Source organism: Scyliorhinus torazame, chromosome 7 (genome assembly GCF_047496885.1).
Source record: "Scyliorhinus torazame isolate Kashiwa2021f chromosome 7, sScyTor2.1, whole genome shotgun sequence".
NCBI classification, from domain to species: Eukaryota; Metazoa; Chordata; class Chondrichthyes; order Carcharhiniformes; family Scyliorhinidae; genus Scyliorhinus; species Scyliorhinus torazame.
Window position 1 is genome coordinate 71,170,535 of NC_092713.1, and position 16,758 is coordinate 71,187,292.

General features: G+C 49.5%; 1 protein-coding gene across 1 annotated transcript in view; it reads left to right on the top strand.

Moving 5' to 3' along the window:
- The window catches only part of nrd1a (nardilysin a (N-arginine dibasic convertase)), a 212,722-nt gene that overhangs the window by 3,000 nt on the left and 192,964 nt on the right, over positions 1-16,758 (top strand). Inside the window, exon 2 of the mRNA XM_072510894.1 lies at positions 14,825-15,062. Within this exon, the coding sequence (XP_072366995.1) occupies positions 14,825-15,062 (238 nt within the window). The remainder of the gene's footprint in view (positions 1-14,824; positions 15,063-16,758) is intronic.

The following is a 16,758-nucleotide window of genomic DNA, read 5'->3' on the forward strand; positions in this document are numbered from 1 at the left end:
CTACAGATATAGCCAAACCTGCTGAGCATTCCTACCATCTTCTATTTTCAAATTCCAAAATTTATGGTATTTTGGTCATGCAATAGATCCATATTGTTAGGGCAGTTACTCAATTACATATTCCTTCAGTCATGATACTTCTCGATGTGACTGTGATCTATATTGTTGAAATACTGTTGACCCACTGAAGTGAAGCATAACTTTACAGAACTTTGTATATAAATGTGACCCCATATTGTTAGAGTGCCAACTAAGTGTAATAGGTCTATCTTATTATAATGTTTCAGAAACTACAGAATTTTGGTCAGATTTCTTTTGACTCTATATTTCTTTGAGTCTATATGGGTAGAACTGAAAAATAAGAAGGGTGAGATCACGTAGATAGGACTGTACTATAGGCCCCCAAATAGTCAGCGGGATATTGAGGATCAAATATGTAAAGAGATTACAGATAGTTGCTGGATAAATAGGGTGGTAATAATCGGAGACTTTAACTTTCCCAACATTAACTGGGACAGCCATAGCATTAGGGGTTTGGATCGAGAGAAATTTGTCGAGTTTATTCAGGAAGAATTCCTCATTCAATCTGTGGATGGCCCGACTAGAGGGGGGCAAAACCTGACCTCCTCTTGGGGAATAAGGAAGGGCAGGTGACGGAAGTGTTAGTGAGGGATCACTTTGGGACCAGTGACAATAATTCCATTAGTTTTAAGATGGCTATGGAGAATGATGGCTCTGGCCCAAAACTTAAAATTCTAAATTGGGGCAAGGCCAATTTCAAGGGTATAAGGTGGGAACTTTCAAAAGTTGATTGGGGGTGCCTATTTGCTGGCAAGAGGACAGCTGGTAAGTGGAGTCTTTCAAAATGGTGTTAACTAGAGTTCAGAGTGAGCACATTCCTCTTGGAGTGAAGGGTAAGGCTGGTAGAAGGAGGGAACCCTGGATGACTCGGGATATTGAGGCCATGGTCACAAGAAGGAGGCATATGACATGCATTGGCAGCTGGGACCAAGTGGATCCCTTGAAGAGTATAGGGCTTGTCAGAGTAGAGTTAAGAGAGAAATTAGAAGGGCAAATAGGGAACCTGAGATTGTCTTGGCAGATAAGGCAAAGGAAAATCCAAAGAGCTTTTACAGATACATAAAGGGTGACTAGGGAGAGGGTATGGCTTCTTAAGGCTAAACAAGTTCATCTATGTGCAGAACCACCAGGGATGGGAGAGGTCCTAAATGAATATTTCTCGTCTGTACTAACTGTTGAGAAAGGCACGAGTGTTAGGGATATTGGGGAAATAAAAAGTAATGTCTTGAGTGTGCATATTGTAGAGAAGGAGGTGCTGGAAGTATTAAAGTGCATTAAGATAGATAAATCCTGGGACCTGATGAAATGTATCCCAGGATGCTGTGGGACGCTAGAGAGGAAATTGCCTGCCCCCTTGCTGAGATATTTGAATCATTGACAGCCACAGGAGAGGTGCCTGAATATTGGAGGTTAGCAAATGTTGTGCCCTTGTTTAAGAAGGGCTGCAGGGATAAGCCTGGGAACTACAGACTGGTCAGCCTTACTTCTGTAGTGGGTAAATTGTTAGAAGGTATTCTGAGGGACAGGATCTACAGGCAAGGGGTAATTAGGGAAAGTTAGCATGGCTTTGCAAGGGGACAGTCATGTCTCTCGGATTTGATTGAGTTTTTTGAAGAGTTAACCATGAAGGTAGATGAGGGCAATGCAGTTGACGTTGTCTACGTGAACTTTAGTAAGGCCTTTAACAAGGTGCCGCATGGTAGGTTGTTGCAAAAGGTTAAATCTCACGGAATCCAGGGTGAGGTAGCCAGATGGGTACAAAATAGGCTGGCAACCAAAGCCATAGGGTGGTTGTGGAGGGTTGTTATTCAAACTGGAGACCTGTGACCAGAGATATGCCTCGGGGATTGGTGCTGAGTCCACTGTTATTTGTTACATATATTAATGATTTGGATGAGAATGTTGGAGGCATGGTTAGTGCATTTGCAAATGTCACCAAGATTGGTGGCATAGAAATATTGAACAAGGTTATATAAGATTGCAACAGGATCTTGACCAATTGGGCCAGTGGTCCAATGAATGGCAGATGGAGATTAATTTGGATAAATGTGAGGTGATGCATTTTGGTCGATCAAACCAGGGCAGGACCAATTCAGTTAATGGTAGGGAGTTGGGGAGAGTTACAGAACAAAGAGATCTAGGGGTACAGATTCATAGCTCCTTGAAAGTGGAGTCGCAGGTACAAGACATTGGTAAGACCACACATGGAATACTCTGTTTAGTTCCGGTCACCCTATTCTAGGAAGGATATTGTTAAACTAGAAAGAGTGCAGACGAGATTTACGAGGATGCTACCAGGACTTGATGGGTCTGAGCTATAAGGAGAGGCTGGATAGGTTGGGACTTTTCTCCTGGGAGAGTAGGAGGCACAGGGGTGATCTTTTATAGAGGTCCATATAATAATGAGGAGCATAGATCTTTTCCCAAAGATGGAGGAGTCTAGAACTAGAGGGCATAGGTTTACGGTGAGATTCGGCCCATCGAGTAAACACCGACTCTCTGAAAGAATCCCCAGCCTATTGCTGTAACCCAGTAACCTCACCTAACCTTTTGGACATTGGGCAATTTAGCATGGCCAAACGACCTGACCTGCACATCTTTTGACTGTAGGAGGAAACCGGAGCACCCAAAGGAAACCCATGCAGACATGGGAACAAAGTGAAAACTCCACACAGTCACCCAAGGTCGGAATTGAATCCTGGTCCCTGCCACTCTGAGGCAGCAATGCTAACCATTGTGCCACAGTGAAGTCCTTGTCCATGGTATGGTCAGAGGGCTGGATGCAGCCGGCGAATCCTCTCTATGTGGCCCCCCCGAACAATTTTCAAAATTTCTGTAAAACGTTTGAGTTTCAATGCAACATTGGAGCTGCTCTTCCAATCACACTGTATCTCTCCCTTGTTTGCTGCTAATAGCTGTGGTCAGCAGCGAATGAAGGATAAAATTGTTTCTTATTGGTGGAACAGCAAACCGTGTGCTGCAGGCTGGTGGGCAAGAGAAGTGAAGGTGCGTCAGGGCCAGAGCCCATGGAGCCAGTCTGCATCAGGAATGGAGCCATGGAAGCATCTATGTTGGGACTGGCGAGGGCGAGATCATGGTGTGCCAAGGAGAACAAAGTTGCTTTGGGCCCAGTGAAATTGATGTTTTGTAATTTTGGTGGAACTGGGAATGCAGATGGTGATGTGTATGTGTGAGAGGAAGGGGAGTGGTGAGTGAGTGACTGAGTGGGTGGGGTGAGTGTGAGTCCACTCTGTTTTCTCACACTTTTTTTTTAACAAACAATTGCCACCTCCGGGTGAACCCTAACACTGACCCTCTCAAGGCAAACTTAATCATCTCCTTCAGGCCGAGAAAGCCCGCCATGTCAGTTAACCAGGCCTCTGACTTCGGAGGCTTTGAGTTCCTCCAAGCTAATAATATCTGTCTCCGGGCTACCAGGGAGGCAAAGGCCAGAACATCTGCCTCTTTCTCCTCCTGGACTCCCGGATCTTCCGACACTGCAAAAATTGGCGCCACGTCTGGACTCATTGCCACCCTTGTTTTCAATACTCTGGACATGACGTCCGTAAACCCCAGCCAAAATCCCCTAACTTTTGGACACGCCCAGAACATATGGACATGGTTCGCTGGTCCGCCCGCACATTTTACACACCTGTCCTCTATCCCAAAGAATCTACTCATCCGGGCCACTGTCATGTGGGCACGGTGGACTACCTTGAATTGGATCAAGCTGAGCCTTGCGCATGTAGCGGTCGCGTTGACTCTGCTCAACGTGTCCGCCCATAAGCCATCCTCCATCTCTTCTCTCTCTCTCTCTCCCCCCCCCCCCCCCCCCCCCCCCCCCCCAAGCTCCTCGGTCTGGGTCTCTCCCCCCCCCCCCCCCCAATTAGTTCTTTGTAGATGTCCGAGACACTTCCCTCCCCACCCATCCCCTCGACACTACCCTATCCTGGACCCGACTTAATGGCAGGAGTGTGAAGGATGATACCTGCCTGCGCAGAAAGTCCCGCACTGTAAATATTTGACGTCGTTCCCTCTTGCCAAACCAAACTTCTCCTCCAGCGCCCTCAAGCTAAGGAAGCTCCCTTCCAGGAACAGGTCCCCCAACCTCAATTCCCGCCCTTCGCCATACTCTGAAACCCCCATCCCAGGTCCCCGGAGCAAACCGGTGGTTGTCACATATTGGGGACCAGACCGATGCTCCCACTGCTCCAACGTGCCTCCTTCACTGACCCCAGATCCACAAGGCCACCACCACCACGGGGCTGGTGGAGTACCTCGCTGGCGGGAACGGCAGAGGTGTCGTTATCAGCACTCCCAGACTGATGCCCCTACATGAAGCTGCCTCCATCCGCTCCCAACCCGACCCTGCCCCCGCCATCCACTTCCTTATCATAGCAATATTGGCCGCCCAGTAATAATTACTGAAGTTTGGCAGGGCAAGCTCCCCCATTCCCCGATTCCTCTCGAGCATCGCCTTCTTCACCCACTCCACCCTGGGACTTACCCGTCCAGACAAAGCCCAAAATGATTCTGTTAATCCTCTTAAAAAAGGACCACGGGATGTAAATTGGGAGGCATTGGAATACAAATAGAAATCTCGGTAGGGCTGTCATCTTAACCATCTGCACCGTCCCAGCCAGCGACAGCGGTAGCGCATCCCATCTTCGGAACTCGCCCCTCATCTGCTCAAACAACCGGGACAAGTTCAACTTATGCCACCGGCCCCAGTCGCTTGCCACTTGTATCCCAAGGTACCTAAAATTGTCCCCCACTAACCTAAACGGTAGCTCCCCCAGCCGACCCTCCCGGCCTCTTGCCTGGACTACAAACATCTCGCTCTTTGTCATATTCAGTTTGTATCCCGAAAACTGGCCAAATTCCCCCAAAATCGCCATGATCTCACCCATCCCTGCCCCTGGATCTGCTCCCCAACCAGCCCCTTCCAACCCCTTGAAGCTCTCAGAGCAATTGCTAGCGGCTCTATAGCTAACGCAAACAGCAGTGGGGAGAGGGGGCATCTCTGTCTTGTCACCCGGTGCAGCCTAAAATAGTCCGAGGTCGTCCTATTTGTCCTTGCACTAGCCTCCGGGGCCTGGCACAATAGCCTAACTCAGTCGATAAAGCTCCTACCGAACCCAAATCGCCCCAGCACCTCCCATAGATAGTCCCACTCCACCCGGTCGAACTCCTTCTCCGCGTCCATGGCCACAACTATCTCAACCTCTCTACTGTTCGGGGGCATAATAATCACATTGAGCAGCCTTCTTATATTGGCCACCAACTGCCTACCCTTGGAAATTCCGGTTTGATCCTCCATAATCACATCCGGCACACAATCTTCAATCCATGAGGCCAAAACTTTGGCCAGCAGCTTAGCGTCCACATTAAGCAGTGGGATCGGCCTATAAGACCTACATAGCTCCGGGTTCTTGTCCCGCTTCAATATTAACAAAATAGTGGCCTGTGACATCGTCGGGGGCAGTACCCCTTTATCCCTCGCCTCATTGAAAACCGTAACCAGCAACGGCCCTAATATCCCTGAGAATTTCTTGCTTTACCCCCCCCCCCCCCCCCCCCGGGGTCGCCGCATAATTCCTATCTATCTGTAGAATCTCATTAACCAGTTAGTCTGTCACTGCCCTATCCATCCTGTCCCTACGAGCTCGGATTAAAACCAGCTCCCCTCTCACCACTGCTTTCAGCGCCACCCAGACCACCGCTGCTGAGACTTCCCCCGTGTCGTTGACCTGCAGGTAGTTCTGCAGACACTTCCTCACCCTCTCGCACACCACCTTGTCCGCCAACAAGCCCACATCCAATCGCCATTGCGGGCACTGGAAGCTCTCCTCACTAACCTGCAGTTCCACCCAATGTGGGGCATGATCCGAAATAGTGATGGCCGAATACCCCATGTCCACCACCCCCGCCAGCAGATCCCTGCTCAAAATGAAAAAATCCTGGCGGCCCCCACTCCCGACCTCCTCTCTGTCCCAAAACCTAAGTCCCTCCCTCGTCAGCAGAGTAACCCCCCCCCCCCCCCCCCCCCCAGCATAGCCATCTTGTAACCTAACCCCTGCCCTATATTGAATATATACACCCCCCCCACTGTGCTTCTGTAGACTAGCTCACCCAACTGGCCTGGTGACCCTCGCCTCCGGCGTCAAGACGTCTCCCACCTATTGTCCCCCCCCCACCACGCCCATCAAAACCACTTCCCTCATCATACCGCCCTGTCCACCTCCAACGGTCGGGGAAAAAAACCCTCCCCAGAAGCTTCTGGAACATATTCGCCAAAAACGCTCCAGCATCAGCCCCTTCAGGGAGACCGACAATTCTTAAGTTCTGCCGGCGAGCTCTGCTCTCCAGATCTTCCACTCACGCACTTTTTTAAAAAAATAAATAAATGTTTTGTTAAAGCTTTTCCAACCAACGTTTTTACATAACAAAGATAGAAGTACAAATAAAAATAAACAGGAATTATCAAACAGAACAAGGTGGATGTTGTCTTCATATAAAACATTATATCAACAGTTTCCTCCTTTCCCCCCCCCCCCCCCCCCCCCAACTGAGCCCCCCAACCCCCACCCCTCTACACCCCCAGGGTGCTGCTGCTGCTGACAATTACTGCTCCCCTAGAAAGGTTGCCACCGCCGGGAGAACCCCATCAAGGACCCTCTCAAGGCGAACTTTATTCGCTTCAGGCTGAGGAACCCTGCCATATCGCTAACCGAGATCTCCACACTCGGGGGTTTCGAGTCCCTCCACATTAACAAGATACTTCTCCGGGCTACCAGGGAGGCGAAGGCAAGTACCTCGGCCTCTTTCGCTTCCTGCATTCCCGGATCCTCCGACACCCCAGATATCACTACTGTTGGACTCTCCTTCACCCGAGTGTCCAAAATCCTAGACATCACCCTCGCAAACCCCTGCCAGAATTCTTTAAGTGCCAGGCATGCCCAAAACATATGGGCATGGTTCGCTGCACTCCCTGCACATCTCGGGCACCTGTCCTCCATCCCAAAAAACGTACTCATTCTTGCCGCCGTTATATGCGCCCGATGCATCACCTTAAACTGAATTAAGCTGAGCCTGGCACATGAGGAGTTCACCCTGCCCAGGACGTCGGCCCACAGGCGCTCATCCAGCTCCTCCTCCCACTTGCCCTTCAACTCCTCCACTGAGACTTCCTCCACCTCCTGAAGCTCCTGATATATATTCCCCCCCCCCCCACCCAGATGCCAGACACCACCCTGTCCTGGATCCTATGCGGGGGCAGCAGCGGAAATGTCCCCACCTGTTTTCTAAGGAAGTCCCGAACCTGGAGGTACCTGAACGCATTCCCCGGGGGCAGGCCAAAACTTCTCCTCCAGCGCCTGCATGCTGGGGAAAGTCCTGTCTATAAACAGGTCCCCATCCTTCTAATACCTGACCTATATCAGCCTTGGGAACCCCCCATCCATCCTACCTGGAGCAAATCTTTGGTTATTCCGTATCGGGGTCCACACAGAGGCCCCCTCCTCCACTCTCCCCAAATCCTCAGTGCTGCCGTCACCACCGGACTTGTGGTGTATCGCGCCGGTGAGAACGGCAGCGGAGCCGTGACTAGTGCCCCTAGGCTGGTGCCTTTGCATGACGCTGCCCCCATGCCGTCCCCTCCTCCATCATCCACTTGTCATAGTTAATATTTTCCCGCTTCTGTGGTAGAAAAATTCAACACACTCGTTAAGACAGAATAACAAGCTTTATTTTCGAAAACAACTGCCTGCAGTAATGGCTGAAACTTGAAGTCAGGGGGCAGTCAACAAAACTGCTCAATCTGTCACAAGTTCTGCGCTTTCGCGGAGAATTAAGTCCATATTTATACATTATCTTTGTCAAGATTATGTGACAACAGTATGGTCAGGAGTTTGATCGGAAATACAAACGGAAGCAAAGATCAGACCATGTTTGGTCATATCACTCATACCATTATTTAGTCCTCGGAGGGAACATTGAAAGGTCAGAATAGACTTGTTTCTTCCTGAACTTATCTTTGTTTTAAATTCCCATGGCCCTGGGTTATGACGAGTTAGTTTTATCAGGAGTTGCCGAGGTCCGGTGTTTTGGAATGGCTTGACCTTCGCTGATCTTTTCAGACTTCAGGTTATGCGGAGTTGGCCTATGGCCATACTATTCTGAAAATAGTTAGGGCAGCATTCTTTACCTGGGCCTGGGGAGCTGGAATGAGTAGTTTCAGTCTTTCTGGTATTGTATCAAACCTTTTGACCAGTCTTCCCATTGACCAGTTTTCCCATCATGCCATTACTTAATTCGTACCATATCACACACTTACTAATCATGGCCACATTGGCCGCCCAATAATAGCTGCAGAAGTTCGGCAGAGCCAGTCTTCCCCCAAGAATGCCCTTTTTAACTCGCGGGGTTTTATTCGCCCACACAAATCCCGTAACAATCCTATTCACCTGCTTAAAAAAGGACTTGGGGATGAAAATGGGGAGGCACTGAAAGGGACTTGGGGATGAAAATGGGGAGGCACTGAAAGGCGAAGAGGAACCTGGGGAGAACAGTCATCTTCACAGTCTGCACCCGTCCCGCCAAGGAAAGCGGGAGCATATTCCACCTTTTAAACTCCCTCCATCTGCTCCACGAGCCGGGTTAAGTTGAGCATGTGCAGGGCATCCCAATTCCTGGCATCTTGTATCCCCAAGTACCGAAAGCTCCTCTCCACTATCTTGAGCGGGAGCTCCCTCAGTCTCTCCTCCTGGCCCCTACCGTGGACCACGAACAGCTCACTCTTCCCCACGTTCAATTTATACCCCGAGAAGCTCCCAAAGTCCCTCAGGATCCGCATGACCTCCCCCATCCCCTCTAGCGGGTCCGAAATGTACAACAGGTCATCCGCGTAGAGGGAGACACCCCCCCTCCCCGCCCTGCGCACCAGCCCCCTCCAATCCCTTGAAGTCCTGAGGGCAATGGCCAATGGCTCAATTGCCAGGGCAAACAGCAACGGGGACAGGGGACAACCCTGCCTCGTCCCCGGTGCAGCCTGAAATACTCCAACCTTAGCCGGTTCGTGGACACACTCGCTACAGGGGCCTGTTACAGCAGCTTGACCCTATGAATCCCTCACCGAATCCAAACCTGCCTAGCGCCTCCCACAAATATTCCCACTCCACCCTGTCAAAGGCCTTCTCCGCATCCATTGAAGCGGATTCTTCTCCTTCTTCAAGATAAGCGAAATCAATGCCTGCGACATTGTCGGAGAGAGGGACCCACCCTCTCTCCTTCGCCTCATTGAAGGTTCTTAGCAGGAGCGGGCTCAGTAGCTCCGAGAACTTCTTATAAAATTCTACAGGGAAGCCGTCCGGACCCGGAGCCTTGCCCGACTGCATGCTTGCCAGCCCCCTGACTACCTCCTCCAACTCAATTGGGGCCCCCAATCCCTCCATCCGCTCCACTTCCACCCTCGGACCCTCAACTGGTCCATAAACTGCCTCATCCTTTCCCCCTCCCCAGGGGGTTCCGACTCGTATAACTTCACCTAGAACTCCCTGAAGACTTCATTGACCTTCTCTGGGCTCAGCACCATGTTGCTCTCCTTATCTCGCACTCCCCCAATCTCTCTAGCCGCTTCCCTCTTGCGCAGCTGGTGCGCCAGCATCCTACTCGCCTTCTCCCCATACTCGTAGACTCCCCCTTTCACTTTCCTTAACTGTGCCTCCGCCTTCCCTGTGGTCAGCAAGTCGAACTCTGCCTGAAGTTTCCGGCGTTCGTTCAGCAGCCCCCCCGGGGCCTCCGTGTATCTCCTGTCTACCCGGAGTATCTCTCCCTCTCCGCCCTCGCCTTCTCTCTGTGGGACCTGATGGAGATGAACTCTCCCCTAATGACCGCCTTCAAAGCCTCCCACACCTCCTACTCCACCGTTGCCTCCCCTGTGTCATTCGATTCCCACATTGTTCTCAATGTCCTCCTTATCCGCCCACACACCACCTCATCCGCCAGCAGCCCCACATCCAGTCTCCAGAAAGGGCACTGACCCCGCTCCGCCCCCAGCTGCAGGTCCACCCAGTGCAGGGCATGGTCCGACGCCACAATGGCCGAGTATTTAACCCCCTCCACCCTCGGGATCAGCGCCCTACTCAACACAAAGAAGTCTATCCGCGAATAGACTTTATGGATGTGGGAGAAGTAGGAGAACTCCTTCACCCTTGGTCGCGCAAACCTCCACGGGTCCACCCCCCCCATCTGGCCCATGAACTCCCACAAGGCCCTGTCCGCCGCCGGCCTCTTTCCCGACCTGCACTTGGAACGGTCCAAAATCGGATCCAAGACCGGATTAAAGTCCCCTCCCATAATCAGGTTACTTATCTCCACGTCTGGGATCCTACCCAACACGCGTCTCCTGAAGTCCGCATCGTCCCAGTTTGGGGCAAACACGTTTACTAGCACCACCTGGGCCCCTTGTAGCTTGCCACTCACCATTATGTACCTGCCCCCCTTGTCTGCCACGATGCTCCCCGCCTCAAATGCCACTCGTTTACTATCAAAATTGCCACCCCTCTGGTCTTTGAGTCTAACCCCGAGTGAAACACCTGTCCCACCCCTCATTTCCTTAGCCTCGTCTGGTCCGCAAGCTTTAAGTGAGTCTCTTGCAACATGGCCACGTCCGCCTTCAACCCCTTTAAATGCGAGAACACGCGGGACCTCTTAACCGGCCCATTCAGGCCCCTCACGTTCCCCGTGATCAGCCTGGTCGGAGGGTTGGCACCCCCCCATCCTGTCGACTAACCATCTCCCTTTTTCGGCCAGCCACATGCCCCCGCCTCCCGATTCCAGCCCTCCCATCGGTGGCCCCCCAGCCCGACTCTCCATCCATTCCCCTCACCTGGCTCCCCTTCAGTCAGCACAGCAGCAGCCCCCCCCTCCCCCCCCAAGCATCCGCTTAGCTCTGATCCCCCCCCCCCGCTATGCTTCCGTGAGTCCGTCACCCATGCTGACCCCGCCCGCTCCCGCCTCTATATGCCAACCCTAAACTTGTTGCCTCATTTGGGCCACCCCCCCCCCCCCCCCAAAACATGGTAGAGGGGCAAGCGCTAACCGGGACCTTCCCGTGCGCCGAACAACCCGTCCGGGGCGTTTCCCGCCCCCTAAAACCAAACCCCTGAAAAACTAAACAAACAACAAAACCACCAACCAAACTGGAGCAGACAAGCAAATAATCTTATGCTTAACCCACTATCTTATCCCCGGTCCACCCCCACCCGCATATTTCATCCCCATACAACTGTCCCTTAGTTCAGGTCTAACTTCTCGTGCCTGATGAACAACCACGCCTCTTCCGGCGTATCAAAGTAATGGTGCCTGTCCTGGTATGTTACCCAGAGTCTCGCCGGATGAAGGAGCCCAAACTTCACCCCTTTGCTGTGGAGGACCGCCTTAGCCCGGTTGAACCCCGCATGCCTCCTCGCCAACTCAGCTCCCAAGTCCTGGTAGATGCGGATCTCTCCGTCCTCCCACTTACTGCTCTGCTCTTTCTTTGCACACCGCAGGACTCGCTCCCGGTCTGTCACCGCCAGGCCCAGGATCTCGTCCTCATTCTCCTCCACCTTCCTCCTCACCTCCTTGATCTCCTTCTCCTGCGTCTTCTGGGCCACCACAATCTTCTCCATGGAGGCCAACATCTCCATTTTAAGCTCCATAAAGCAGTTTTTTTAGGAATTCTTGTTCTTTGGCGCACTGGGCCCACACCTCCCGATCTTCTCTGGCCGCCATTTTGTCTTCCCGGACCTTGTCTACCTTTTTCCCCGCATTCGCGCGTCTTCCGGTCCCACTCCTAGTTCTCTCCATGCAGCACCGGGGGGAACCTCTCCAGTGTCCGTTCCCACACCGGTCTCAGCCTCCAAATGCCGGCGCCGTCCCGTTCAGCGGCCCGAAATACCGACTTCGGCGGGAGCTGCCATGAACGTGCGACCTAGCAGGTCATGGCCCACTTTGTTTATCCACTCACTTTTTCAACCACACACCAACACATACACCACAAACTCCCACCCACATACACTGACCCTCCAACATTCTGTTAATTTTTATTGCTTGCTTTTTTTAAACTCAACAATTTCTTGCTATGACATTGCTTTACATTTGTTCAGCAATTGTTCCTTTCCTTAAAACCTCAACTTTTTCTGAAATTCAGTTTATTGTTTTGCCATTGCTCCCGAACAGTGCCAGGGACCCGGGTTCAGTTCCAGCCTTGGGTAACTGTGTGGAGTTTGCATGTTCTCCCCATGTCTGTGTGGGTTTCCTCCAGGTGGTCCGGTTTCCTCCCACAGTTCAAAGATGTGCAGATTAGATGGATTGGTCATGTTAACTTGTCCCTTAGTGTCCAGGGATGTGCAGGTTAGGTTATGGGGATGTGGGTGGGGAGTGAACCTGGATGGAGTGCTTTTTCGGAGGGTGAAATGAAATGAAAATTGCTTATTGTCACAAGTAGGCTTCAAATTAAGGTACTGTGAAAAGCCCCTAGTCACCACATTCCGGTGCCTGTTTAGGGAGACTGGTACGGGACTTGAACCCGCACTGCTGACCTGCCTTGGTCTACTTTAAAAACCAGCTATTTAGCCCTGTGCTAAACCAGCCCCAGGTTGGTGCAGACTCGATGAGCCGAATGGTTTCCTACACTGTAGGGATTCTATGATTCTGTCTGATTTTTAAGTTCCAAATATCATACTGTTTAAATATGATTTTGAGTTGGTGATTTCCTGATTAGTAAACAATAGCTGTAATCATGGGCTGCTAAAAACCTGGGTGATTATTTAACACTGCAATGAAGGCACTGTGATTAAAAACCCTAGTTGCCACATTCCGGTGCCTGTTCGGGTGCACAGAGGGAGAATTCCGAATTCTCAGCTGGTACGGGAATTGAACCCGTGCTGCTGGCCTGGTTCTGCATCACAAACTAGCATCTCCGTCTAGCCCACTGAGCTAAACCAGCGCCTTGTAAACCTAATCTACGAAACACATTTGACCTTTGCTAGAATGTGAGTTTAAAAATTGTTGAACCCTGAGGGTGTTGGGGATCTAGTTTGAGGGACTGTGTTCACAGTGGCATGATGCACAAACCTCTAGGTAAATGGGAGAAAAATATATCCACATCACCCTCACCCTGATGGCTACATTTGTATGCGACCGCTTCAAACTGTGCATAGACTCTCGCTGCACAAACCTGCGTGCTGGGCTTCTACCTGTCCCCAGTATTGCAAAGCACTGTTCTGACCGTGTTGCTGTGGAACTCTCCAAGCAGTTGGACTGTGCCATGCCATCCATCCATTGTGGCAAGATTTATGCAGGAAAACACTTTTGGTCACAAGACCATCAGGCAGTGGTCTGCAGTAATGCCCAGAGGCCTTGTGGGGACAAAGAGATAGTAGTAGATCTTTTGGATGATTCCCAGAGCAGGCTGTCAAATTTTTATGGCACTTTTTTGTAATTTTCAACTTGAAATATTTTGTAATGTACATTTGCAAATTTTTTGAATAAAGTATGTATTTTGGGGAAAAAAATTGAATTCCTAATATTTAGCCAATAAAGCACCAGGTTCTGGAACTTACTGCCATTCAATGCATTTGATTGACAAGCATACCTGCACAATAGATAGACACCAAATAAACCTGCCCCAGAAAATTAAGTCAAGTAGTTTCAGGTCTAAAATAAAAGCGGAACGTGCTAGAAACACTCTGCATGTCTGGCAGCACATGTGGTGAAAGAAATAGAGTTAACATTTTGAGTTGAATAAAACTTTGGCACGGTAGTGGTTAGCACTGTTGCTTCACAGCTCCAGGGTCTCGGGTTCGATTCCTGGCTTGGGTCACAGTCTGCGTGGAGTCTGCATGTTGCCCCTGTGTCTGCGTGGGTTTCCTCCGGGTGCTCCGGTTTCCTCCCACAAGCCCTGAAAGTCGTGTTGTTGGGTAAATTGGACATTCTGAATTCTCCCTCTGTGTACCCGAATAAGCACTGGAATGTGGCGACTTGGGGCTTTTCACAGTAACTTCATTGCAGTGTTAATGTAAGCCTACTTGTGACAATAAAGATTATTATTATAAGATAAAAGCAAATTACTGCGGATGCTGGAATCTGAAACGAAAGAGAAAATGCTGGAAAATCTCAGCAGGTCTGGCAGCATCTGTAGGGAGAGAAAAGAGCTAACGTTTCGCGTCTGATGACTTTGTTAAAGCACTTAGCTTTCGAAACGTTAGCTCTTTTCTCTCCCTACAGATGCTGCCAGACCTGCTGACTATTTCCAGCACTTTTATTTACTTTGGATTTCCAGAATCCACAGTATTTTGCTTTTATTTTAGTTTCAAGCCCCTTTTAACAATGTTAATCACAGCCAGTTAATATATGGTACTGAAAGTTACCCATTACAAATGCATTTTTTCTATCATTCTTTTCTCTCTCATCCAGCCTTTTTTCTGTCTCTTTTTGTACCTGATGTGGCCTTTAATTTACACCCAGTCTCTGTCCCTGCTCTGTTAACTTCATAACCATAAGCATAAAATTTCAGCATATGAATTAAAAGAAAATGTCAAATAATTATAAAATGAGATGTGATTACGAACAAACACCTCAAAAGATTTAATAATGAATGCTAACACTTTTATAGAGCCCTTTTGGTATAAAATATTTTTTTTGTATGGTATGCTTTCAAAAATATATTTATATTCTATGCTTTCAAAATATATTTCAGATATATCCAACTGGAAAATGGTATAAGTGCGCTCTTAATCTCCGACTTGTTCACTGCTCGAGTAGAAAAGTCTGACTCGGACATGCAGGTTGAGGAAGAGGGAAGTGGTGATGATGACGGTTCTGAGAACGTATCAGATGATGATTCTGCAGAAGAACCTCTTGAGGATGTCGAGGAGGATGAATTTGGAGCTTTAGTTGAGGGATGTTCTGGAAGCAAAAGAAATTCAGAAAAGCAGGTAAAGATTTACTTTTGCATTGAACCAAACCATTGATTTCTAATTAACTCCTAATGGCATTGGATTGTGAAAATCTACATCCGTGACCCTGGAGTGGCACTTGTACAATTATAATCTGATGTACTGCAAGTAGAAATGGAGATAATTATGATACCGTTATAAAAGAATTCAACTCAATGTATGTAAACATATAACTAATATATACATTTTACATTGCCATTTTAAAGTACACAACATTGTGACAATGAGCAATTCAGAAAAATTGATAAGTGTATAAAATTTTGATTTAGTTAATTAAGGATTATCTATCAATTAGATCCGTAGAATGCATTTCCTGTTCAAATTGATATCAGTTATCTGTTGCGTTTGTTCCCATTTGCAAATACCATTGCATTTATGCTACAATTTTACATTGCACTAAAACTCTCCTCCTTTTGCACCTCACCTTTTTCCACCCTTCTTGTCTAGAATTCTCACTCTTGACTGCCGGTGGCGACATGTATGTGGAGGTCGCACTTGGTAGAGTCTTTGTTTTTTGGGGTTTTAAGCCTGCTCTCCGGGGTACATTTTGGATGAGCTGGTGTGGGAAACCATAAGGAGTTGGGGAAATTTTGAAGTCCCAGAGGAAAGATCTTGGAAAGAAGGGGGTGAGTGAGTCCACAGGCGGGTGTTGCTGTGAGTCCAGCAGGAAGAAAGGTGACGGGGGCTGGCTTGTCAGGTGGGGTTGATCCCAGCATAGTTGAAACTATGGACGGCATGGTGGCACAGTGGTTAGCACTACTGCTTACGGCGCCGAGGACCCAGTTTTAACTGGGCCCTGAGTCACTGTCTGCATGGGGTTTGCACATTCTCTCCATGTCTGCGTGGTTTCACCCCCACAACCCAAAGATGTGCAGGGTAGGTGGATTGGCCATGCTAAATTGCCCTTTAAATTGGAAATAATAATTGGGTATCCTAATTTTTTTTTTTAATGGTTGAAACGCTGACCGAGGTGGTGTCAGTGGAGTTTGAAAGGCTGTTCGCCAAACATTTAGAGGTGCTTCTAAGGGGGATGACTGCTTTGCTGAAAGAGTGGGTGGAGGAGGCACTTGTCCTTTTAAAGGTTGCATTAACGAAGACATTGGTCGAGGTACGGGAACAAGGGGAGTAGATGAAAGGGTGGAGGAGACATTGTCAGAGCCAGTTCACCTCGATGGGTGAGGGGCTGCGAAGGGTGGCGAAGGTCAATAAAGGGCTCCGAGCTAAGGTGGAGGACCTGGAGAACAAGTTGAAGAGATAAAATTTGAGGTTCGTGGGTCTGCCCAAGGGGTTGGAGGGCCCGAGGCAGACTGAGTATTTTGCGAAGATGTTCGCTGGGTTGATAGGAGAGGAAGAAGAGCCCTCGCTCTATGCGCTGGACAGGACACAGCGCTCGTTGTGGCCTAAGCCTAAAACAAATGAGCCACCACGGGCGGTCATAGTCTGCTTTTACAGCTACCACGAGGAGGCAAAGGTCTTGAGCTGGGCAAAGCAGAAGTGGGAGGTGAAGTGGGAAGGCGCTGATATACATATATACCAAGATCTGACGGCGGAGTTGGTGAGAAGGTTGGCTGTTTTTGGAAGGGTGAAGATGGCATTGTGCAGCAGCTGGGTGAGGTTTGGAGTGGTCTTATGGGTGGCACAGTAGCTCAGTGGGTACCACTGTTATTTCACAGCA